At 43.4% G+C, this 26,810-nt stretch overlaps 1 protein-coding gene across 1 annotated transcript in view; it reads left to right on the forward strand.

Moving 5' to 3' along the window:
* LOC130293192 (mucin-2-like) overlaps positions 1-26,810 on the forward strand; it is a 217,175-nt gene that overhangs the window by 86,147 nt on the left and 104,218 nt on the right. Inside the window, exons 3-5 of the mRNA XM_056541694.1 lie at positions 23,684-23,747; positions 24,504-24,556; positions 25,832-25,972. Coding sequence (XP_056397669.1) covers positions 23,684-23,747; positions 24,504-24,556; positions 25,832-25,972 — 258 coding nt within the window. The remainder of the gene's footprint in view (positions 1-23,683; positions 23,748-24,503; positions 24,557-25,831; positions 25,973-26,810) is intronic.

Below are 26,810 nucleotides of genomic sequence, written 5' to 3' on the forward strand. Positions count from 1 at the left end.
GGAGCCGGGTTCCCTTGAAGCCTTATCCTTTTCTGCCACAGATTTACCAGAGGGCAGCGGACGACCCACTTCCATTTTACGTCTACATCATTGTTGTGTATGAAGTTGCACAACCACCCAGGGTGAGCAATTCATTGATATATTTACTACTCTATGGAGCGCCTGTTTTCCTTATCCTTACTACCCCTGGCACGACTTGTCCACAAAGGCTTCTGAGGAGATGTGTAGGACAGAAGGAAAGAGACAGAGTCGTAGTGAGGGACAGGCAGGAAGTCCGGACTGGCGGCACTGTAGCAAGAGGTCAGATACACGGCAAGGCAAGACACAAATGGTAAGCTTTCTCTTAGGCAGTAATGGCACAAAGATCCGGCAGGGGTCAAGAGGAAGTGCGGGGTTAAATAAGATCAGGACCAGACAAGCACCAATCAATGGCCCTTTAAATCAAAAGCCGGCGCCCGCGCCCTAGGAGGTGTGGATGTGCGTGCTGGCGGCCAGGGACAGCGGAGGGGACAGAGAAGCGGGAAGGTTAGTGACGGCCTAGCGTTCAAATGCAGGTGCATCCTGCCATGCGAACCGCAGAAGAGCCAGCACAGGAGGCGGGACAGGAGTGCACTAGCGGCCAGCGCATCTGGTCGCAGTGCTACTCTTAACAGCTGATAAGTACTGGAAAAATTAAGATTTTTCCGGAGCCAGTTGATATGAATTTTTTTTTCCACCTGAGTATCCCTTTAATATAGTGAGTGTATATTAGGTGATTCTCTTCTGTGTACCCCATTCTAAATGTGAAGTATTTACCACTGATTAGACCACTCAATCTTATGCTGTGTTTTTAAATATACCATTTCAGTGTTTTAATAAATAATAATAAAAGTGAAATTTTAATAAAGGGGTTCCAAATTAAGGGATTTATTGCAGTTGTTCTAGGGAGAATTGGTGTTTTTGATATGTCTTAGTGATATGCTATCTCTTTATGAGATGGGAAAACCTTTTAATAATAATAATAATAATAATAAAAACAACAACAACAATAATAATTATACAACATGCCGGTTGCAAATCCACAATAGAAATCCTAGTGTATGTCTCTGATTTCTGCTGTGGATTAGTGTTGAGCGGCATAGGCCATATTCAAATTTGCGATATTTGGCGACTATATGGACGAATATTAGTAATATATTCACCATAAAATTTGCATATTCGCAATATTCGGGGGCTTTTTTTACTATGCGCCACAAAATTCGCATGCCCATGCGCATTCACCATAAAATTCACATGCGCAATATCGCGTGATAAAAGAGCTAAAAGAAGGGAAGGATCAATATTCACAGAAATTCACATATGCGAATATTCGCATATGGGAATTTTCGGCCGCCCGCCAGTCTGGACACAGTAACTAGTATTGGAGCCTTGTTTACACCACAAGCTGGAAGCAGGGAGGGATGATCACAGTGATGTGTACTGTGAAAAAAAATGCAAATATTCGCAATTGCAAATATTTAGCGCTATATTTGCAATATTTGTGAATTCGCGAATATGCGATATTCGCGATGAATATTCGCATTGGGAATATTCGCGCCCAACACTACTGTGGATTTCACACTGGATTTTTAGATAGAAAATCTGTGGTGAGATCATACCCTTACAATTTAAATATAAATAAACAATATAAATAAATTACTTACCATGCTTTTTTTTTTTTCTCAAAAGAAAGATTTTTTTCATATATTTTGTAAATTCACAAAACAGGATGGAAAAATACATGGAAATAAAATACCTAAACTAATCACCAGAAAGAAGGAAAAACTGGATGGACCAGTTTTTATATTGGTAGGAATTTTATGTTTCCAGATCTTTTTATATTCTCTTTTAAGACCTGATGTACAGCGATGATACAGTATTACCGTAGTAGCTTGCACATTAGTTTATAGCCCTAAGGTATTCTACATGCTTACTGTTTACACAATGCCCTCAGGCTGCAACAATATGGGTTGAAAACAGCTTTTATCACTATAATTCATGGCTTTTACAATTCAAAGTCAGTTCACTCCCTTCCAAACCTTCTTCTGGTTATAGATATCTGCAAGAACTTACCCGTGCTCAACACTGATAAACATGTGTTATGTGCAGTTTGTTAGTTCAGCCAATGCATGTTTAACCCCTTAAAGGCCAAGACCATTTTAGCCTTAACCCCTTAAGGACCGGGGTTTTTTCCGTTTTTGCATTTTCATTTTTTGCTCCTTGCCTTTAAAAAATCATAACTCTTTCAATTTTGAACCTAAAAATCCATATGATGGCTTATTTTTTGCGCCACAAATTCTACTTTGTAATGACGTCAGTCGTTTTGCCCAAAAATCTATGGTGAAACGGAAAAAAAAATCATTGTGCGACAAAATTGAAAAAAAAAAAACGCTGTTTTGTAACTTTTGGGGGCTTCCGTTTCTACGTAGTACATTTTTCGGTAAAAATGACACCTTATCTTTATTCTGTAGGTCCATACGATTAAAATTATACCCTACTTACATAGGTTTCATTTTTTCGGACTTCTGGAAAAAATCATAACTACATGCAGGAAAATTAATACGTTTAAAATTGTCATCTTCTGACCCCTATAACTTTTTTATTTTTCCGTGTATGGGGCGGTATGAAGGCTCATTTTTTGCGCCGTGATCTGAAGTTTTTAACGGTACCATTTTTGCATTGATAGGACTTATTTAAATGATATAAAAAGTGACCAAAAATGCACTATTTTGGACTTTGGAATTTTTTTGCGCGCACGCCATTGACCGAGCGGTTTAATTAATGATATATTTTTATAATTCGGACATTTCCGCACGCGGTGATACCATATATGTATATTTTTATTTTTATTTACACTGTGTTTTTTTTTTTATTGGAAAAGGGGGGTGATTCAAACTTTTAATAGGGGAGGAGTTAAATGATCTTCATTCACTTTTTTTTTCACTTGTTTTTTTGCAGTGTTATAGGTCCCATAGGGACCTATAACACTGCACACACTGATCTCCTATGCTGATCACTGGTTTCTCATTAGAAACCAGTGATCAACGATTCTGCCGCATGACTGCTCATGCCTGGATCTCAGGCACTGAGCAGTCATTCGGCGATCGGACAGTGAGGAGGCAGGAAGGCGCCCTCCCGCTGTCCTGTCAGCTGTTCGGGATGCCGCGATTAGCCGCGGCTATCCCGAACAGCCCGACTGAGCTAGCCGGGAACTTTCACTTTCACTTTTAGCCGCGCGGCTCAGCTCTGAGCGCTCGGCTAAAGGGTTAATAGCGTGCGGCGCCGCGATCGGCGCTGCGCGCTATTAGAGGCGGGTCCCGGCTTCACTATGACGCCGGGCCCACCGTAATATGATGCGGGGTTACTGTGTAACCCCGCGTTATATCAGAAGAGCAGGACCAAGGACGTACCGGTACGTCCTTGGTCCTTAAGGCGTTAAAGCATACCTATCATATCACAAAAAATAAATAAATAAAGATATATTACTCAGTACCTCATCCTGATCATGTACATATAATCATATAATATGTGTCTAGCGTTTGTATTTCTTTTAAAATCAGCTTATATCCGATCACACTGAATTTCCATCTTCTCACATGCAGGGGGCATGTCCCTTTCTTGCCCTTACTGTACATGAAAAAAATAATAAAGGGGGTATAAATCCCAGAAGGAGTGCTCTAAAACATAGCTTTTAATATTTACTTGCTAAAATATACCGCAAATATGTAATGTGACCCATTAAAAGTCAGTTTAAACAATTGAACCTATTGTACCAACTGTTTATCCCAATGCGTTTCTGCTGCATTCAGCAGCTTCCTCAGGGGGATTGCATTGGTACAAATAACACACTGGTTGTCTATTTTGAATATAACCACCATAAAATTGTGCTATACAGGTAAGCAAAAAACTATCCCAGCTAGCTGCCCTTCTATAGCATGATAGGCAGATAGATACACTTTGGTGCAATAAATAATGTCATGAGATACAGAGTACAATACCGGACCAACTTGCTTCCTGGTGATACCTTTCATCAACCAGGAAACTGTTAGACGTCCGGGTATAAGATGCAGGCACGAGCGAAACCCACAGTGGTGGGGAGCCAACTTCTTGCCAGAGCACCAGAAGCCACTGTGGGTTGCGTTCGTGCCTGCATCTTATACCCGGACGTCTAACAGTTTCCTGGTTGATGAAAGGTATCACCAGGAAGCAAGTTGGTCCGGTATTGTACTCTGTATCTCATGACTGTCACGATGCCGGCTGGCAGGTAGTGGATCCTCTGTGCCAGAGAGGGATTGGCGTGGACCGTGCTAGTGGACCGGTTCTAAGCCACTACTGGTTTTCACCAGAGCCCGCCGCAAAGCGGGATGGTCTTGCTGCGGCGGTAGTGACCAGGTCGTATCCACTAGCAACGGCTCACCTCTCTGGCTGCTGAAGATAGGCGCGGTACAAGGGAGTAGGCAAAAGCAAGGTCGGACGTAGCAGAAGGTCGGGGCAGGCAGCAAGGATCGTAGTCAGGGGCAACGGCAGAAGGTCTGGAAACACAGGCAAGGAACACACAAGGAACGCTTTCACTGGCACTAAGGCAACAAGATCCGGCAAGGGAGTGCAGGGGAAGTGAGGTGATATAGGGAAGTGCACAGGTGAACACACTAATTGGAACCACTGCGCCAATCAGCGGCGCAGTGGCCCTTTAAATCGCAGAGACCCGGCGCGCGCGCGCCCTAGGGAGCGGGGCCGCGCGCGCCGGGACAGAACAGACGGAGAGCGAGTCAGGTAGGGGAGCCGGGGTGCGCATCGCGAGCGGGCGCTACCCGCATCGCGAATCGCATCCCGGCTGGCAGCGGAATCGCAGCGCCCCGGGTCAGAGGACGTGACCGGAGCGCTGCCGCGGGGAGAGTGAAGCGAGCGCTCCGGGGAGGAGCGGGGACCCGGAGCGCTCGGCGTAACAGTACCCCCCCCCTTGGGTCTCCCCCTCTTCTTAGAGCCTGAGAACCTGAGGAGCAGACTTTTGTCTAGGATGTTGTCCTCAGGTTCCCAGGATCTCTCTTCAGGACCACAACCCTCCCAGTCCACTAAAAAAAAATTTTTCCCTCTGACCTTTTTGGCAGCTAAAATTTCTTTGACCGAGAAGATGTCCGAGGAGCCGGAAACAGGAGTGGGAGGAACAGATTTGGGAGAAAAACGGTTGAGGATGAGTGGTTTGAGAAGAGAGACGTGAAAGGCATTAGGGATACGAAGAGAGGGAGGAAGAAGAAGTTTATAAGAGACAGGATTAATTTGACACAAAATTTTGAAAGGACCAAGATAGCGTGGTCCCAACTTGTAGCTAGGGACACGGAAGCGGACATATTTAGCGGAGAGCCATACCTTGTCTCCAGGGGAAAAAACGGGGGGAGCTCTTCTTTTCTTATCCGCGAACTTCTTCATGCGTGATGAAGCCTGTAAGAGAGAATTTTGGGTCTCTCTCCATATGATGGAAAGGTCACGAGAAATTTCATCCACAGCGGGCAGACCAGAGGGCAAGGGAGTAGGGAGGGGGGGAAGAGGGTGACGGCCGTACACCACGAAAAATGGGGATTTGGAAGAAGACTCAGAGACCCTGAAGTTATACGAGAATTCGGCCCATGGGAGGAGATCTGCCCAGTCATCCTGGCGGGAGGAAACAAAATGTCGCAAATAATCACCCAAGATCTGGTTAATCCTTTCTACTTGTCCATTGGACTGGGGATGATATGCAGAAGAAAAATTTAATTTAATCTTGAGTTGTTTACAGAGAGCCCTCCAGAATTTAGACACGAATTGGACGCCTCTATCCGAGACAATCTGCGTAGGCAACCCGTGAAGACGAAAAATGTGTACAAAAAATTGTTTAGCCAACTGAGGCGCAGAAGGAAGACCAGGAAGAGGGATGAAATGTGCCATTTTGGAGAATCGATCAACGACCACCCAAATAACAGTGTTGCCACGGGAAGGGGGTAAATCAGTAATAAAATCCATACCAATCAGAGACCAAGGCTGTTCGGGGACAGGCAGAGGATGAAGAAAACCAGCGGGCTTCTGGCGAGGAGTCTTATCCCGGGCACAGATAGTGCAGGCTCGCACAAAGTCCACAACATCCGTCTCCAGAGTCGGCCACCAATAGAAGCGGGAGATGAGTTGCACAGATTTCTTGATACCCGCATGACCTGCGAGATGGGAGGAGTGACCCCATTTGAGGATTCCGAGGCGTTGGCGAGGAGAAACAAAGGTCTTTCCTGGAGGAGTCTGCCTGATGGAGGCAGGAGAAGTGGAGACCAGGCAGTCAGGTGGAATGATGTGTTGCGGAGAGAGTTCAACTTCTGAGGCATCCGAGGAACGAGAGAGAGCATCGGCCCTAATGTTCTTATCGGCAGGACGAAAGTGAATCTCAAAATTAAATCGGGCAAAGAACAGAGACCACCGGGCCTGGCGAGGATTCAGCCGTTGGGCAGACTGGAGGTAGGAGAGGTTCTTGTGGTCGGTGTAGATAATAACAGGAGAACTTGATCCCTCCAGCAGATGCCTCCATTCCTCAAGTGCTAATTTAATGGCTAGAAGCTCTCGATCCCCGATGGAGTAGTTCCTCTCCGCTGGAGAGAAGGTCCTAGAGAAAAAACCACAAGTGACAGCATGCCCGGAAGAATTTTTTTGTAGAAGAACAGCTCCAGCTCCCACTGAGGAGGCATCAACCTCCAATAGGAAGGGTTTGGAAGGGTCAGGTCTGGAGAGGACGGGAGCCGAAGAAAAGGCAGACTTGAGTCGTTTAAAGGCGTCTTCTGCTTGAGGAGGCCAGGACTTGGGATCAGCATTTTTTTTGGTTAAGGCCACGATAGGAGCCACAATGGTAGAAAAATGTGGAATAAATTGCCTGTAATAATTGGCGAACCCCAAAAAGCGTTGGATAGCACGGAGTCCGGAGGGGCGTGGCCAATCTAAGACGGCAGAGAGTTTGTCTGGATCCATCTGTAGTCCCTGGCCAGAGACCAAATATCCTAGAAAAGGAAGAGATTGGCATTCAAACAGACATTTCTCAATTTTGGCATAGAGTTGGTTGTCACGAAGTCTCTGAAGAACCATACGGACATGCTGGCGGTGTTCTTCTAGATTGGCAGAAAAAATTAGGATATCGTCCAGATATACAACAACACAGGAGTATAACAGATCACGAAAAATTTCATTGACAAAGTCTTGGAAGACGGCAGGGGCGTTGCACAGTCCAAAGGGCATGACCAGATACTCAAAGTGTCCATCTCTGGTGTTAAATGCCGTTTTCCACTCGTCCCCCTCTCTGATGCGGATGAGGTTATAGGCGCCTCTTAAGTCCAATTTAGTGAAGATGTGGGCACCTTGGAGGCGATCAAAGAGTTCAGAGATGAGGGGTAAGGGGTAGCGGTTCTTAACCGTGATTTTATTAAGACCGCGGTAGTCAATGCAAGGACGTAGGGAGCCATCTTTTTTGGACACAAAGAAAAATCCGGCTCCGGCAGGAGAGGAGGATTTACGGATAAAGCCCTTTTTTAGATTCTCCTGGACGTATTCGGACATGGCAAGAGTCTCTGGGGCAGAGAGAGGGATTGGCGTGGACCGTGCTAGTGGACCGGTTCTAAGCCACTACTGGTTTTCACCAGAGCCCGCCGCAAAGCGGGATGGTCTTGCTGCGGCGGTAGTGACCAGGTCGTATCCACTAGCAACGGCTCACCTCTCTGGCTGCTGAAGATAGGCGCGGTACAAGGGAGTAGGCAAAAGCAAGGTCGGACGTAGCAGAAGGTCGGGGCAGGCAGCAAGGATCGTAGTCAGGGGCAACGGCAGAAGGTCTGGAAACACAGGCAAGGAACACACAAGGAACGCTTTCACTGGCACTAAGGCAACAAGATCCGGCAAGGGAGTGCAGGGGAAGTGAGGTGATATAGGGAAGTGCACAGGTGAACACACTAATTGGAACCACTGCGCCAATCAGCGGCGCAGTGGCCCTTTAAATCGCAGAGACCCGGCGCGCGCGCGCCCTAGGGAGCGGGGCCGCGCGCGCCGGGACAGAACAGACGGAGAGCGAGTCAGGTAGGGGAGCCGGGGTGCGCATCGCGAGCGGGCGCTACCCGCATCGCGAATCGCATCCCGGCTGGCAGCGGAATCGCAGCGCCCCGGGTCAGAGGACGTGACCGGAGCGCTGCCGCGGGGAGAGTGAAGCGAGCGCTCCGGGGAGGAGCGGGGACCCGGAGCGCTCGGCGTAACAATGACATTATTTGTTGCACCAAAGTGTACCTATCTGCCTATCATGCTATGGAAGGGCAGCTAGCTGGGATACAATTTTTTGCTTACCTGTATAGCACAATTCTATGGTGGTTATATTGAAAATAAACAACCATTGTATTATTTGTACTAATGCAATCCCCCTGAGGAAGCTGCTGAATGCAGCGGAAACGCGTTTGGCCAAACAGTTGGTACAATAGGTTCAATTGTTTAAACTGACTTTTAATGGGTCACATTACATATTTGCGGTGTATTTTAGAAAGTAAATATTAAAAGCTATGTTTTAGAGCACCCCCGCTGGGCTTTATACCCCCTCTATTATTTACTCTATTGCTGGGAGGAATCTATCTTACTGTTACCCACTGTGGGGTTACTTACCTATCACAGTATCTGTGTCCTTACTGTACATGACTAAACTTCCTCCCTCACTGTGTGTTACTGAGCTGTCAGCTGTCCTCCTCATGTAATCTCCTTAATAATGGGCTGCACACTGTAACAAACCCCCTCCCAATCTCCTTACTACAGGGGTACATGTTGCTGTATGAGGTAGATCATGCTGTGTCACACTTGCTCCTTCTTCTCCTCTATGCTGAGGACTGAGCTGTGCACTAAATCATTCTCCTTCACTCACTTGATACTGCTGAGAGTTGGGGAGCGGTGAGTGGGAGTGGCCTCCTCTCAGCCAATCACAGCAGCTCACACACTGTCTGCTCTCCTCTGCTCTCTGTGTTCGGAGATATTCACACAGAGAGCGCACACAGCCCCCTTCCCCTCACTTCCTGTACTCCAACTAGCTGATGTTGCCAATGTCAGAAAGACCATAGTAACAGGTAGGGGACATTTTATGAGGACCTCTAGTGGCCACTTTTATAGGAGCAATTTTCTAAGGGAAACTGGAAAAAAATGATTAAATAGTATAAGAGATACTTTTTTTTTTTATTGTTTTATTGTTTTTAAAAAAAATAGTTTTGGTGACAGTGGCCATTTAAGGACCAGGCCAATATTTGTTTTTGCACTTTTGTTTTTTCCTCCTCCCCTTCTAAAAATCACAACACTTTCAATTTTGCACCTACAGACCCATATAAGGGCTTGTTTTTTATATTACCAATTGTACTTTATAATGACATCACTTATTTAATAAAACGCCATTTTGTAAATTTTGGGGGCTTCCGCTTCTACACAGTGTACTTTTCAGTATAAATGACACCTTATCTTTATTCTGTAGGTCCATACGGTTATAAGGAAACCCAATTTACGTAGGTTTTATTCGATTATACTACTTAAAAAAAGTTATTACTACATGCACCAAAATTAGTCTTATGACCCTATAAAGTTATATTTTTCCGTATACGGCACTATATGAGGGCTCATAGTTTTTATCAGTATAATTTTTATTTTGATAAGCCTTTTTGATTGCTTTTTAATAATTTTTTATGGTTTATGAAGTGGCAAAAAATTCGCAATTTTGGACTTTGGTATTTTTTTATGTGTACACCATCAATCGCGCAGTTTAGCTAACCTTATATTTTAAAAGTTCAGACATTTACACACGTGGCGGTACCACATATGATTATTTTTATTTTTTTATTGCATACACTGTTCAATGCTATGCCATAACATAGCATTGATCAGTGTTATTGGTGCTCTGCTGCTCTAGCCTGCTGAAGCTTCCTGGAGAAGCAGAGGACCGATCGGATGGCGAGAGGCAGGTAAGGGCCCTCCCACTGTCCACTCAGCTGATCGGGGCATCGTGGTAAGCTCCGCTGAGCTGCCATGATCGTTAACCCCGCATTTTAGACACCCCAATCAACTTTGATCGTGGCGTCTAAAGTGGTAATGCAGGGCATCAGCCTGATCGGTGATGCCTGGCATTAACCATGGGTCCTGGCTGGTGATAGCAATCAGTACTCACCGGGTTTGAAGCATGCTCAGCTCGTGAGCACGCTCCCACCCCGTTAACGGGACCAGGGCGTACATGTACGCCCTCGGTCCCTAAGCACCAAAGACCAAGGGCATACCGGTACTCCCTTGGTCGTTAAGGCGTTACGTTGTGATATTGAAGGGGTATTCCATTGTTTAAAAAATAATTGTTATAGTGCTGGGCCCCAGCAAAAACATACTATTTATATACTCCCCCGCAAGTCCCAATGCAGCTCCTTTTTACCTAACTTCTAGTCCTTCGCTGCTCCTGCCTGACAAGAACTTGTAGCAGGACCTGCTGGCTCAGCCAATCAGGCCAGTGGTGTCCTGTCTTTGCCAGTGATTGGCTAAGCAGGCTGGTCCTGTTTTATCCCCTGTAATACCCCACTAGTAACAGTAACCCAGTCAGAGTATGTATCATTAGCAACCCCTGTTTCTATCACTGAGCAAGATACCTACTTACTAAGGGCCCATTCACACTACAGAATCTCCAACTGGAGTTATTTCGGGGTTTAGAGTCATCTGCAGTGGCGGCCACTAAAATCTATCGCCACCATGACCACACAGACATGTGGCATTATCATTGATGGTAATGCAGTCTGCACAGAATTCTGCCAAAAAAATTTACATTAGAAGCAGCCAACTTCCTCATCACAGAAAACTACAGCATTTTAAAGAAAATAGTTTTTTAAGCTGAGCAATGGCATCATGGAAGTATCCTGGAGGTCATCCACTCCTCCCACTCTGTGTGTATGCTATGTGATAACTTAAAATCTCCTTCATAGATTTGTCTCAAATGTAACATAATAACATATTAAGGGAGGAATAAACAGCACTAACAAATTTGGCTGAAATCAGTTAAGCAGAAGAGGATGATTTGAGATGTTCTAGATATAAGTTTATGTGCTGTTGTGTCAGACTGAAACATTATTGTAGGTAGTGACTGTGCATTGGTTTGGTCCACAGTAGGGCTTGATAAATTTGCTTTGAACCTAGGAGCCAACAGAAAAAAAGTTGGAGTCAGGATTTTTTTTTTTAAACAACCAGTGAGATTTTTCAGTTTTCGTGCAAAGGGCTGAAGTTTTTATTGTACCACTTTTGCATATTTTTCATTGATCACTTTTTATTATTTTTTTTTTCTGATCAAAAATCAGCAATCTTAGCATCTGGAATTTTTTGCATTTATGCTGTTTACCGTGCAGGATCGGGAATGTAATAATTCAATAATTAATATTTTTGACATCTTTTTTTACATTGTTGATAACGACAGTGATAGAAGTAGCAGGAGGGAGGGTGACAGCAGTGATAGGAGGTGCAGCAGGAGCAGAGGTGACAGCTGTGACAGGAAGGTATAGCAGGAGGGAGTGTGACAGGAGGATGTAGAAGGGTGATAGCATTGAGGGACATACAGCAGGAGGGAGGGTGATAGCAATGACAGGAGGTGCAACAAAAGGAAGGGTGACAGCAGTAAAGGATGTGCAACAGGACGAAGGGTGACAGCAGTAAAGGATGTGCAGCAGGACGGAGGGTGACAGCAATGAGAGTAGGTGCAGCAGGAGGGACAATTACAGCAGTAAGAGGGGTTGCAGCGGGAGGGAGGGTGGTAGGAGGTGCAATAGGATGGAGAGTGACAGCAGTAATAGGAGGTGCAGGAGGGAGGGTGACAGCATTGACAGAAGGTGTGACAGGAAGAAGGGTGACAGGAGTTGCCGCAGGAAGGAGGGTAACAGGAGGTTAAGCAGGATGAAGGGTGACAGCAGTGAAGGATGTGCAGCAGGAGGGAGGGTGACAGCAGTGAAGGATGTGCAGCAGGAGGGAGGGTGACAGCAGTGAAGGATGTGCAGCAGGAGGGAGGGTGACAGCAGTGAGAGGAGGTGCAGCAGGAGGTTCGGTTACAGCAGTAAGAGGGGTGCAGCAGGGAGGAGGGAGACAGGATGAGCAACAGAAGAGAGGGTGACAGCAGTGACAGGAGGTGCAGCAGGAGGGACAGTTACAGCAATAAGGGTGTGGAGCAGGAGAGAGGCAGGGGCTGCAACAGGAGGGAGGGTGACAACAGTGACAGGAGGTGCAGGAGGAAGGGTGACAGCAGTGAGAGGAGGTGCAGCAGGAGGGACAATTACAGCAGTAAGAGGGGTTGCAGCGGGAGGGAGGGTGGTAGGAGGTGCAATAGGATGGAGAGTGACAACAGTCATAGGAGGTGCAGGAGGGAGGGTGACAGCTTTGACAGAAGGTGTGACAGGAAGAAGGGTGACAGGAGTTGCCGCAGGAAGGAGGGTAACAGGAGGTTAAGCAGGATGAAGGGTGACAGCAGTGAAGGATGTGCAGCAGGAAGGAGGGAGGGTGACAGCAGTGAAGGATGTGCAGCAGGAGGGAGGGTGACAGCAGTGAGAGGAGGTGCAGCAGGAGGTTCGGTTACAGCAGTAAGAGGGGTGCAGCAGGGAGGAGGGAGACAGGAGGAGCAACAGGAGAGAGGGGGACAGCAGTGACAGGAGGTGCAGCAGGAGGGACAGTTACAGCAATAAGGGTGTGGAGCAGGAGAGAGGCAAGGTCTGCAACAGGAGGGAGGGTGACAACAGTGACAGGAGGTGCAGGAGGAAGGGTGACAGCAGTGACAGGAAGTGCAATAGGAGGAAGGGTGAAAGGAGGTGCAGCAGGAGGGAGGGTGATTGCAGTGACAGAAGGTGTAGCAGGAGGGAAGGTGACAGCAGTGAGAGGAGGTGCAGCAGGAGGGAGGGTGAAAGGAGGTGCAGCAGGATTAAGGGTGACAGCAGTGACAGGAGGTGCACCAGGGAGAGGGTGACAGGAGGTGCAGCAAGGAGCCTGGAGCTGACTGGCGGCACTGCAGTGGCAGCAGAGTTATTACAAGTGCCACTTGGGCAGGATCAGGCTGTAGTGCAGGGGCCAGGTGTACAGCCCCCTCATTCCAAAATACCCCCTCTTTCCCACATATGTCCTCTGGCAGCCTCCTGACTGTCTCTGTCGCTCCTGATGTCAGCTTCTTATACAGGTTGGGAGGGAGGGCACACAGTGATTAAGGCCAGGACACACCCTCCGCCACTGCTTCAGGAGGCAGTTAAAAATATGTGCTCAAAGAAATGAAAAAACTAAATGCCCTGAAAACACCCTGTGAGAGCCGCCATGAAATATAGAATGCTGAATGTGACCCAACAATGCATGGCTGATCTACAAGAATAACTGAGCTCCTTACTTCATACAAGATGTATCCAAACAAAATGAGGTCTACTGCTCACCCAACTACTAGTTTATTCTTGGTTTAGATACAGTTTCTAGTAAGGTTAAATACAGACTATATTCAGTATAGAGACCATTAAGAATTGAACAGCAAGAATAACTACACCCTCTGTATAAAATGTACGTTATAAAATAGACAAAACAATTATTTATGCTAAGGTTACGCAATGATTTCAAGTTGACCATTCCTTTTGAAAAAGAGAAATGAAGGGATCAGGGGTTAAACTGTTCTCCCTTCATGCTTTTGGAGAGAGACCTCAATGATCCGCTGTAATTTGTTAAGAATCTCAGTTTTTTCTAGTGTCTGTGTTAAAGGGCCTTGCAGTCTTTTTCCAGCCCCCAGGCTGAAGGTTGTGCATTCTGTATATAAGACTACATAACTAATGGGAAATATATTTTTTCTTAGCAAACACACTTTTGGGATACAGTTCTGATTAACATCATTTTTTTGTCTACAAATACAATACAAAAATTATTTTATGCAACTATTGTATTAGAATACAGGGAAAGTAAATAAATATCACCGATCTCACAGCTGTGTCACAGCTATTGAAATAACACAGAATTTTTTGTATTCTTAGTGGAAATACTTCAGAAGTCCTTTACTAAAGACAATCCGGTTGGGGCTGTTTTAGTCTTTTCAAAGGTGAGTATGACTAATGCTTGAAAGACGAAACAAGCAACCTGAGAGAAGCGGAAGATTTAAGCCCACCATAAATAAAAAAAAAACAGAGCCATACAGGGAAGTCAGTCCTATTTATATTTTGTTTTAGTTTCTCGAAGTTGCAAACTCCTATAATGTCCTTCACTGTAATATGTGGGAGTGAATCACTGACAATGTAGACAGTAGACAGTCTACAGAGTTCTCTATCGTGTAGTTTCCCAACCTGTGCTGCGTGTGTACCCAACAAGGCTTGTGTTTTTAAGGGTGCAAAACAGTGAATGATCAAACTACTGTGGTGTTATTCTTTACAGTAAGGCCATGTTTGTATTTTGCATGATTATTTGTTGACCAAAACTAGGAGTGGATTCAAAAACTCTAAGAGGTGCAAATTGTTCCTCAAAAGTTTCTCTCTCTGTAAGGGCCTATTCACGCTACATTTTTTTTCGAGTGCAATTGCACTCCAGAATTTCGCTGGTGAAAAGCCAGTGCGGCAGCCTTCCATTGATTTCAAATGGGAATCTGCTGCACTTTACAATATGGAAGGTCCGCCACTAAAATCACCACTAAAATTCTGGAGCTTAGACTCCGCTGAAAGAATGAACATGAATGCGATCGAAAATGCATTGCCATCTATGGAGACAGCGCATTTCCGAGTGGACCGAGCACCGGCTTGATCTGCCATTGCCCGCTACAGATTGAATATCTCTGGATGGAGATTACATAGTGTGAATGAGCCATATTTGGTTGATAAATATTTTAGCAAAATGCTGACAAAATACTGCTGTGTGCAAATCACTTTAGAGGTTCTTTTTATATGAATGCCGAGAAATATGAATACAGGAATGCATTATGTACTCAGAATAGGTGGCAACCAACTTTACTCCTACTAAATGTCACGGATAAAGCCTACTATTCATGTAATTTTTGTTTCTGTTTTTGACTTCATCAAATTTTTGAATGGGACATTATATCTAGGTGCTTTAGAAATTAATTTACATAATTATACTATAGTGCAGTATCTATCTATCTATCTATCTATCATAACTATTATCTACATTTCTGATATCTATCCATCTAAAAGAAAAGAACCCACAGCACTCCAAAAATTGTAAATGCAAAATGTGAGGTTTCTTTGGTTATCTATGCCAGTGGTCCCCAACTGGTATGCTGCGAGGACCCGCCAGGTGTGTTGCAGCAGCTTGGTGGGGAAAATCGAGACAGGATGCACTAGGACTCGATGGGATGGGACTCATAGATGGGAGGTCACCAAGGGCTTCCCACTTCTAGTGATGCTGCTTGTGACCACTAGAGGCCGTCATTGTGCACATGGTCAGTTAGCTCTATGAAAAGTGCATAGAGCAGTGGAAGGGATGTAGCCATATAGTACGTTGTAGCCCAAAGATGATATCTTACAATAACTAATTAAGTCATATCTGTGGTAACTGCCTTGTGGTGTAGTGTAGTTGGGGTGTTGCTTCGGTATATGAGGGGTTAATTTAACCCTTGTCACTCGTGACGCCAGGGTGAGGGTTAATACGCTGAGGTAAATCTTCGGCTTATCGCCACCCTTCCCAGAAACGATAGGTGCGTGCTTAAATGAATGAAGGTCCACAATAGAGATGAACTTGAACTTACATAAACTTTACTGAAGTACTTGCGGTACATCCAATTAACAGCAACAGTCTTAGCAATACAGTCTCTATATAGCACGGCAGTGAATGACAGATGCTGATGACCATTGACTTATCCAAAGATTATTAGAATTAGGATTGATGCAGAGATCCGTCCGGATTTAGGGGACTATTTAGGTCCGGTGATCTTGCTGAGTTAACAGGGATTGAGACAACTTACAGTTTTGGAAAGATGGCCGTTGCCGAAAGGCTTGGGCCTAGTCACTGCTGATAACAGCTGCGCAGATCCTCCTCTATTAGCAGCCAACGAGGAAAGAGAAAGAGTAATGGCCGCCGCTCCCTTATATGGGCAGGGGCAGGGCCGTTTTGCATTGGTCTGTGTCAGCTGTCACTCACCGTTACAATGCATGGTGGGCGATCACCTGACTTCCTCCAAAGGTCCTTAAACCATAAAACCATAGAGTTTTGGAACGCATCACGTGACCCGCAGGTCCTGCGACGCTACAACAAGGTAAGTACACTCTATCTACATATTTACACATTGAATTTGAATAATTTTAACTATTAAAGGGGTGACAAGGGGCTAACTATTGATGAGGACCCCACCGGTACCTAGGGACTCTGACTTTGGGGACCTCACCACAAGGTAATGGATGCAATCCGGTACCGGGACACCACATATCTATCTATCTATCTATCGATCCATCTATCTATATCATTTATCTCATGTATATCCATATTTTTATCTAATATATATTTTCTATCTATCTATTCAGAAAATCAATGCTATCTATCTGTTTATTTAATAATTATCTATCTATCTATTTATCTATAGGAAAAAATAGCAGCACACAAAAAGGATAAAGTGCAAAAAAATATGGTGTTTATTCCATCATCTCACAACACACGATGCAACGTTTCCGCAGCCTCTCGCTGCCTTTTTCAAGCAAGATGCTTGAAAAAGGCAGCTAGAGGCTGTGGAAACGTCGCATCGTGTGTTGTGAGATGATGGAATAAACACCATATTTTTTTTTGCACTTTATCCTTTTTGTGTGCTGCTATTTTTTCCTATGGATCTACTTGGGATTCCCTGACCAGGAGTCTAAGAGATGGCGTGCACCTAACTACTGGTTTCAACAGAGAGGTTGTGCTGTTCCACTTGGATTTCTTCTTGTATCTATTTATCTATCTGAAGATGGAGACATATCAACCCCCATGTTTAATAACAATTGACTTCCAGAATCTGCTCAGTTATTACAGTGAATCCTTCAGTACTTAGGGCTGCTTTAATCCATTTCCCCATGAGCTAGAATTTCAGGCACAGAAAGGATTTACCTAGCAGTGGCTTTGGATACCCAGGATGACCTCTTCAAACTGTATTTTGTACCCTCTACTAAAACCTCTACACCTCGACTTTGTCTTATGAAAACAAGAAAACAACCCCCTCAAAAAGAGTTGAAGTGGCCAAACATCCCCAAATAATCTCCTTATCCAAAATACAGAGAGGTATAACAATAACAAGGGATTCATAAACTAAAGGAAAAATCATAATTATATCTAAAGGGTCTTTAATGTGTGCAACATGCGGATGAGAAAGTGCAGCCCCATTTTTGTAATGTTAAGAGATGTCATTGTGGTGGAGGAACCTGTTGTACCTGTCAAAATTCTCCTCCCTCATTCCAATAGTCCACCTTATAAAAACTGTCGCAGCTCTTCAGTCCCCTGCATTCCAGCAGGTTACACTGTTACTTGGAGATTGCTGGTTTGGTGACAGTAATGACAACTCAGTAACCTAAAGCTGAAGGTGCAGAATTGGAACTTATTTCCTACATTTCAAGTCTACCCAAGGGCTTGGACCATGGGTGTCCTCCCTATCCTAGTTCTATCTGCAGTGTGCCTGCTTAGCACAGGAGGTGCTGAAAAAGGAGGTAAATATCTTTTCATACTTCAGGATTATGGATTTATTTTAGCTCTGTATTGTGGAACCAAATTTAATGATGCATTTTAGCATATTTAGCAATAAATCAATTATTCCTTATTTCCTCATATGGATTTGTTCATGATAAATTATAGAAATGTTTATCTGATAGGGCCTTCTAGGTCTGTAATATTTATAGTTATTATATTCAAGTAGAAGGGACTAGGGTTTCAATTAAACAGTGATGTGCCTGGCCTAACAATGAAGGGGGCGCAGTGCTCACCAGAGAATTTAAAGGGGTATTCCAGGCCCAAACTTTTTTCATATATCAACTGGCTCCGGAAAGTTAAACAGATTTGTAAATTACTTCTATTAAAAAATCTTAATCCTTCCAATAGTTATTAGCTTCTGAAGTTGAGTTGCTGTTTTCTGTCTAACTGCTCTCTGAGGACTCACATCCCAGGAGCTGTGCAGTTCCTATGGGGATATTCTCCCATCACGCACAGCTCCCGGGACGTGACATCATCATTGAGCAGTTAGACAGAAAACTTCAGAAGCTAATAACTATTGGAAGGATTAAGATTTTTTTATTAGAAGTAATTTACAAATCTGTTTAACTTTCCGGAGCCAGTTGATATATAAAAAAAAGTTTTTGCCTGGAATACCCCTTTAATTCATCTGATCCGTGAGGGTGTCAGGAGTCAGACCCTTACTGATATATATTGATGCTTAATTCTAGGGTTAGGAAACTAATCAAAGCTTGAAACTGCAAAGTAGAATCAATCTGCCCCATAGTCTGCAATGGCAACTCTGCATCAATTGTGTGCATTTTGTTGCTGATTTTCAGCTGCAGACCTTGGTGCGGATTATACATTACAATAAATAAATAAATTAATGTGCAGTCGTGGATTTTGCTGTGGTTCCTCAGCGGTTCCACAGCAAGATCTGCAACACTGCAGATTTATTACGTTTTGACTTTCCCTTTTAAAGACAATGGGGAAAATCCACAATAAATCCACAGCCATTCCACATCATAAGTTGATACATTTCAGTGTGGAAAAAATAGAGATTTTCTTCCCATCACATGTAGCCACAGTATATTTTCCACATGGAAATTATGTGCAGAACAACCATTGTATATAGCGCATGTGACTGTAATTTCAGGATTAGAAACTTAGCATTGCAATTGGAGAGAGTATTCCATGCTATTTCACAAGTTTGTTGAACTAATAGAAGATTTCCCCCTGATATTGTCCCTCGTACTCCGCTGCTCAGCGTTTGAAAAAAACTGTTCCGAATGATGGAGCTGGCGCCGGCAGCATGTGACGCCATAGACCCGCCCCCTCATGACGTCACGCTCCGAGGGGGTGACAGCCGTTTCTAAGATGAGCTGAGAGGGCTCCATGCTGGGAGCTGTAGTACCTGCAGTAAAGGAAAGATCACAGCGGGTGTCACTCCTGACACCCACTGCGATCGTCCCATATATAATGTATAGATACGGGGCATGCCCGCTCTTCTCTGGTCCCCTGCACTGCCATAAATAAATGTGTATATGGCCCCGACATATGATCATTTCAACATATAATGGCCTCTCAGAGGCCATCGCATGTTGAAGGCAGCATCAACATACGATGCTTTTGTATGTCGGGGCCATCGCATTAACGGCTATCCGGCAGCGCAGGCTACTTCAGCTGCCGACGATAACCGTTTAATGTACCCCGTGTGCTCCGGTGAGTGTCACTCACCTGTCCCCGCCGCTCCGGATCATCCTCTTCATGCTCCGCTGCATAGCCATCCCTCTCCTTCATCGTCATCACGTCGCCGCACACACCATCTCGCCGTGCGCAGCGATGTGATGACGGTGATGGAGAGCAATGATCCTGGGCAGTGGTGAAGGTCCAAAACGGCGGGGACACCCCGGGGACGTGATGACAGCAATGGAGAGCGACGATCCAGGGCAGCGGTGTATATTATTATTGCATAGATCCCTCAACATACACTGAATTCAAGTAACGATGGTTCATTTGGAACAAATTACCATATATATTAATATATACCTATTATTCATATTTCAAGCGCAGAGTCTAGATTTTCTGGAACCATCTGGCTAATCACAGCTCTCTGCGGGAAATATGAATCTGTGATGTGAAGAACTTCACATCGCAGAACATAGTGCAGGATCGTGCAGAAGAGCGGCCGGCCTACTGCATCTAAACATTATATAGAAGGATGGCAACGGGTGTCAGACCCTGGGGCGATCTGTCTATTAGTACAGGTACTACTACTCCCATCATGGAACAGTCTGTTCCATGCTTGGAGTAGTAGTATTACCTAAAAATGCTAAAAATAAAGGAAAAAAAAGTTAATAAAGTAAAAACAAACACACTTTATTATTTTGATTTGCCGTGAATTTATTCGGATCAAATTTTTTCTAAAAATTTGGCAAATCAGTCGAATTGGATTTTTCTAAAATTCGCTCATCTCTACTGTTAACCATAAAAAGTTAAATGACATTTCTTCAAAGACATCTTTCGTGTGTGTTCTTCGAGTCATCTAACAATAAACTAGAGATTAGTTTCCTTTAGAAACCAGACCGTGCTGCCTCCACAGTTCATTCCTGTATTGTCACATTTCTTGTGGCCCATTATGTGAATATTCACCCTTGCTGAGAATTTATGCTTGCTTAAAGGAAAGAATTATACATTTGCCTCTCTTACTATGTTCTTGTTCTACTTCATTCCTACGTGTTTGAAATGAAAGGCCGCAGGGAAGACCGGAGGCTCGTTCTCTAAAGAGACCCAGATTCTGCATAGAGACTTGGAGACAATGCCCAATGGGAGAAAAACTATGCAAATGATCTCTCCTTTAGCCAATTTGTATCTCTGGTTCATGATTTACCCACCCATAGAGTTATATCGTACATTAGGTGTATTCTCTACAGAGGTCTGTGATGTATGCCACTAAACAGGCCAACTGTGGCATACCTTGACCCACCAAAGTAATGAATTAGTTACGCATCAGAGGTGATGGCACATGTCCGCACGGTTCTAGCACCAAAGGACTTCGGCAGCGGCGGCAGTTCAGATGGAATCTCCAAGCATATACAGTACTTAATGTAGTAAAAAAAAGGCAGTACAAGATATTAACTCTGCAGGGTGCCCAAACTTTTGCAGATGGCATTTTTTTTTTCTGTTATTTTGAAAGTGTAAATGATGGAAATAAAATCTAACTCTAACCACTGGAGAAGAACTGGAGAAGAACTCAGTTTAATCACCCATGATGCATTGCGTTTCACATCACAGGCATTGTCTGATGAAGCAATCTTACTGTGAAATGTGTTGCATCATGGGTGATTAAACTGAGTTCTTCTCCAGTGGTTGTGTCCAGTGCCTCTTACTCCGGTCGCAAGTTTGGAGGAAGCTATATATTGAATACATATTGACATGGTCAGTGTCAAGTTATTGGCTCCAGTCAATTCCAAATTATGTTTTATTCTGCTGGGACTTTAAGGGAACAGTCTGGGCCCATGGACAGGACCCGCTCAGTAGTCACACAAGGGGAATAAGTATATACTATTTAAGAGAACTGCCACTGGCCACATTGTTTTGGGTACCAGAAGTGGTTCCCCTATTCCTAGAATTAAAGGTCAAATCTATAGTTAGTTTAGTTGCATTCAGTAGCTTAATGATTGGGCAGTGCCATTTAGGAAACTGACAGTGTTATTGGGACAGTTTACAACAGTGTTATGGTATGGCCATTTGTAATCTGTATGTGGGCACTAGCAGTTACACTTTGAGAAAGTGAGGAAGGGGGTGTAGACATACTTACAGAACACTACCCAACTTAAGGAGAATCATCTCATACAGCATTTTCTGGCATTCTGGTAGTCTAGTCCAACCTTCATCCTATTTTCTTATATGGAATAAAATATATCCTGTTTTCTTGATCAACACTATGGTAAGGATAATGACCCTATGGATATCTCCCATATACATAAATAATCCTGTAGAAACAAATGTAAAGCTAACAAGCAGGAATTCTTTATGTGTTTGTTTTTATTGTCATTGGTCTGTTATAGGCCTAAGCATGACATGTGTAAGACTACGTTACTATCACATTATGTGACCACATTCAGAGTAGGTTTTGCAAAACTCCCAGGAATTACACCAAATATAGCAATATACTCTTCTTCACAAAATGAAGGCCAAACAGGTGTCTCTTAAGGCTCTTTTGCAGTGGTACTGTGCTTTTCTATACGGAGAGCCACCACAAAAAATATATATTGCAGGATACTGTTTTTAACATAAGAGATTATTGGTCAGTATATGTCACTGTATTTAGTGGCACATGTTGAATGTATATAAGGTGGAATACTCTCAACATATACCCCTTAGTCCTATTCCAAACACCAGATTTTTGGATGTTAGAGGAATGTCATAGGTTTTCCATTGGTCTTCTTGTTCAATCACTCTTAAGGGTAGGGTCCTACATAGCATATATGCTGCATATTTCTGCGCTAGCAAAGTCTATGGGAGTCATAATAAACACCCATAGACTTTGCTAGCACTGCCAGCGTCTAATATGCAGTATCAAGTATGCAGCGTCAAATATGCTGCAAATACACTACGTGTGACCCTACCCTAAATTCTTAGAGAATGATGAGTGTTCCCAGATGTATGTGTGGATATGTATTGTATGGTGAATGTTTGAAAAAGATCAAATTAAATCTCTAGAAAATGACATGTGTATACATAAGGTACCTTGTTGTGTCCTGAGACTTCTATAAAAGTGGGAGTGCTGTGAGCTGACACTTCTACAGATTAATGAATAACCTCTTTGTATTTACCCCTTAACATAAAAAATGTGGTGTTTGCCTTGTTGCCATAACTAGATATGTTGTGTTTTGAGCAGTTTTTCACATAAAACCATGGGACAGAGTTAAGACGGCGTTTCGGTATTATGAACAGCTTGAAGGGTGGGGGACTCCCGTCAACTATGTGCCTCACTAATACCAACAAAGAACAATAAGAACAAACAGTGAAGTAGTGCTGTATTTTTGTTCTGTATTTCAGTTTTTTTCATATAAAGTGCACTATCCAAGAATTTGTACATAATTTATCCATGGTGGGCCCACACTCCATTTCTGCATAATCTACATAAATAACTTAGGTATCTTCAGCTGACATCTACACCAGCAGTCATTCATTGCCACAACCCTTTTGATGAATAAGACCATATCAGTGCCTCGTGTAATTCAGTGGGATATGTTGTCCCTGAGAGATTCAGTAGTTATGGACTCTCACTGGTGTGAACCTTGGGTTCATGCGTCTCACCCCTGTATCAGGGATACTCAGTCGATCCTGGGTTGACCCTGGGTTGCAGAAGCCGGCAGTATTCCACCGGTATCCTTGGCATGGAACCAGTCAACCCAAAAGTCCAGAAGAGCAAGAAAAACATTACTGCAATGGCGCTACCAATCAATCACTGTCACCGTGTCTGCTGTACGCACCCCGGTGGACAGCAGACACAGTGGCAGGGATTGATTGGTAGCGCCATTGCAGTATCATTTTTCTTGCTCTTCTGGATATCTTGGAGGAGGAGGGGGCTGCTAGAATATGTGCCTTGGGTGTTGGGTGCCAGAGAGGCACCATCATGCAACATTGTATTGGCCGGGTTATGCAGTAACAGGGCTAGATCAGGAAAGAAAAATCTAACTAATGTCTACACCTCTCCATATACTCTATTATTAGGGTATATGGATATTATAGAGTGTTGCTCCCTGCATAGAACCCCAATTGACAGAGAGCCAAGAGTTGCTCTTGTTCAATAATTTCTGAGGGTTGCTATTCGTTTGGATGGGCAACTGTAAAAAAAAACAACAACAAGGTGATCAGCTGATATCACTGTATGCACCCAATAACTATATAAGATGGCTCCAATGAATGGCAATCATGGAATTTGGAATTATTTTCCCACCACATAAAATAAATAATAATTATTATTATTTTTAAACAGATTGTAACTATGAAGGAAAGACATACAAGGATGGAGAGTCGGTGATTACGAACTGTTTAATGTGGTAAGTAATTTAATCTGATTTCAGTAAAACTGGGTTCACATATGTCCCACATCTGGCATAGGTGAACTCAGCTTAGATCTCAACGCAAGTGATGCCATAACTGATGACAACATGCATCATAAGTTGTATGGTATCCGGCATCCATTGTTTCTGGATGCCAGACAGGGGAACGCAGCTTGCTTCAAAATTGGGCCACTGTGGGAGACATTTATCAAAGCATTTAGTAGATTTTTTTTGCTCAAAATTGTCTCAAAAAAGTCGCAAGTGCGACTACTCTCTTTTTTCTGTGACTTTTTGATTGTGCAGTGTCCTAAGCAAAAAATAAAAATCTTGTTCACCAAAGCAAAAAGTGATTTTTGACTTGCAGTGGTCAGAGATTTATCAAGTGCGAAAGTCGCAAAAAAGTCGCATTGCATGAAAAAACGTACTAAATTTACTCCAGCTCGGACATGAAGCAGAAAAAGCCACTACCAAAGCAAAAAATTTAATAAAATTTGGTTATTTGAAAGAAATTCATCAACAGTCTGAAACCAGTTGATAAATACGTTGCACATAAGCAAAAAAATTGTAAGAAAAAAAATTACTAAAAAAAGGAATACATAAGCAAACATTGATAAATGTCCCCTATATGATTGTGAACTGTCCTATTCAAATGAATAGGATCAGTTCTAGTATCAGTCTGATATATGTGAACCAGCCTTACACTTCATTTAATCATTTGAGCTAAGATCCATAATTTTTTGTTTTTACCCGTAGTGAATGTGTTAAAGGAGAACTCACAGACTGTTTACACATCTTGGGTTGCACTGGTAAGCTCATTCTGAGTGTATTTATATTTTCTGATGGTGTTATTGCAATAGTCATTAATTTGCCATTTAATATTGTTTATAATTTTTAGTTTTTATAATTTAAAAATTATTTTGGGAAAAAGATTTCACAGCTTAGAGCATGTCACCCAGATATGGGTAAGGATCAAGGTATTAAGACCCCCCCCCCCCCCCCCACCGAACCATCAATACGACCAGGAGAAGTACTTCCAAGAAGTAATCCCAAGCTCACTACTCTACCTGTATTGTTGCAGGCATTGGGCTCTATACGCTTACTATGGAACCCAATTTCTGCAATTAAGCTCAGCGTGCTCAGCGGCATACTTCTCCTGGCTTTATTGATGGATCCGTAGGGGTTTTAATACCCAAATCCTTACCAATCAAAATTTTTGACAAGTCTATGTGACATGTCAAAGGTTTTTATAAGTGACATAACACTTTAACTTCAACATGAGTGATCGATACCTATGCATTCAAAAGACTAGTGGTTTCCAAACCTGGATGTACTATCCATTATAAATTTCTGTTACCATGCTCTAATTCTATTTTTATAGCTCATTTTCATAATCTGATTCCCCAGGACATATAAGAAGGCTTTAAGGTTAAAGGGGTATTTTGGCCTTAGACATCTTATCCCCTATTCAAAGAATAGGGGTTAAGTTGTCTGATCGCGGGGGTCGCACCAGGTGCTGCTCCAGAGACGGAAACGTGACATCATTCCACGCCTCCTTGCGATGTCACGACACACCCCCTCCATTCATATCTGTGGGAGGGCGGTCATGCCTCCCCCCATAGACATAAATGGAGGTGGCGTGGCATGAAATCACAAGGTGTGGCATGACGTCACGTCTCTGTCTCTGGAGACAGAATGCCAGGTGCTGCACAGAAATCATGGGGGGAAGGGGGTGGAGGGAATCACGGCGGGACCCTCATGATCAGACATCTTATCCCCTATCTTTTGAACAGGGGATAAGATGTCTAAGGCTGGGATACCCCTTTAAGGTCACATTTTAGCTATTCATATGAAAGATAAGAAAATAATAATAATACTAATAGCATGTCTTATCATTCTAAGGCTTGCAATTAACAGTGGAATTACTGTATTTAAGGGTATTTCTATAAGGGGTGCTGGGGTAGACATATAAGAGTACAGGAGTATTGTGGTGTGTGTAGGGGTTTACTGTTGCAGATTTTGCTTTGGGGCCAAGGAGATTAAAGTTTATGAACTTATATTTATTTTTCATATACTATTTGCAGACACGACAACAAATAAAACACCTTCCAAGGTCAATGATAACATTAATTATAATGATGACCCAGCTGTCATTGCAAGCAGTGGCAACAAGGCCCCCATTCGTGAAAAGCGCTCTAACATGTTTGGAAAACCCAAAGAATCTGGTAAGTTGTAAACCATTTTGAAAATCCATTGCTTTATAGATTGTAAGCCCTTAACCCCTTAACAACCACGGACGTAAATATACGTCCTGGTTTGGCAGGACTTCAATCACCAGGACGTACATTTACATCCTGTGTATGACCGCGAGCATCGGAGCGGTGCTCGCATCATACGTGGCAGGTTCCGGCTGTCAGCAGCCGGGGACCCGCCGGTAATGGCCGACATCCGCGATCGTGCGGATGTCTGCCATTAAGCCCTCAGATGCAGTGATCTGTATAGATGCGCATAATAAAATAGATGATGCACATAATAAAATAGATGATTGGATCGCCCGCAGCACTGCTGCGGCGATCCGATCATCTGTAATGGCAGCCAGAGGTCCCCTCACCTGGCTCCGGCCATTTCCAGGAGTCTCCTGCTCTGGTCTGCTCTATCTCAGCCGATAATACTGATCAGTGCTATGTCCTATGCATAGCACTGAACAGTATTAGCAATCAAAGGATTGCTATAGATATTCCCCTATGGGGACATAAAAGGCTTTAAAAAAAAGTTGAAAAATGTAAAAATAAAAAGTAAAAAAAGTGAAAAATCCCCTCCCCCAATAAAAATAAAAATGTTTCCCATTTTACCCCCAAAAAGCGTACATTTTTTCTTTTATAAACATATTTGGTATCGCCACATGCGTAAATGTCTGAACTATCAAAATATAATGTTAATGATCCCGTACGGTGAATGGTGTAAATGTAAAAAATTTAAAAATGTCCAAAAATTCTGCTTTTTTGTCACATTTTATTCAAATTTTTTTAATAAAAAATGATTTAAAAGTTTAATATATGCAAA

Source organism: Hyla sarda, chromosome 10 (assembly GCF_029499605.1).
Source record: "Hyla sarda isolate aHylSar1 chromosome 10, aHylSar1.hap1, whole genome shotgun sequence".
NCBI lineage: Eukaryota > Metazoa > Chordata > Amphibia > Anura > Hylidae > Hyla > Hyla sarda.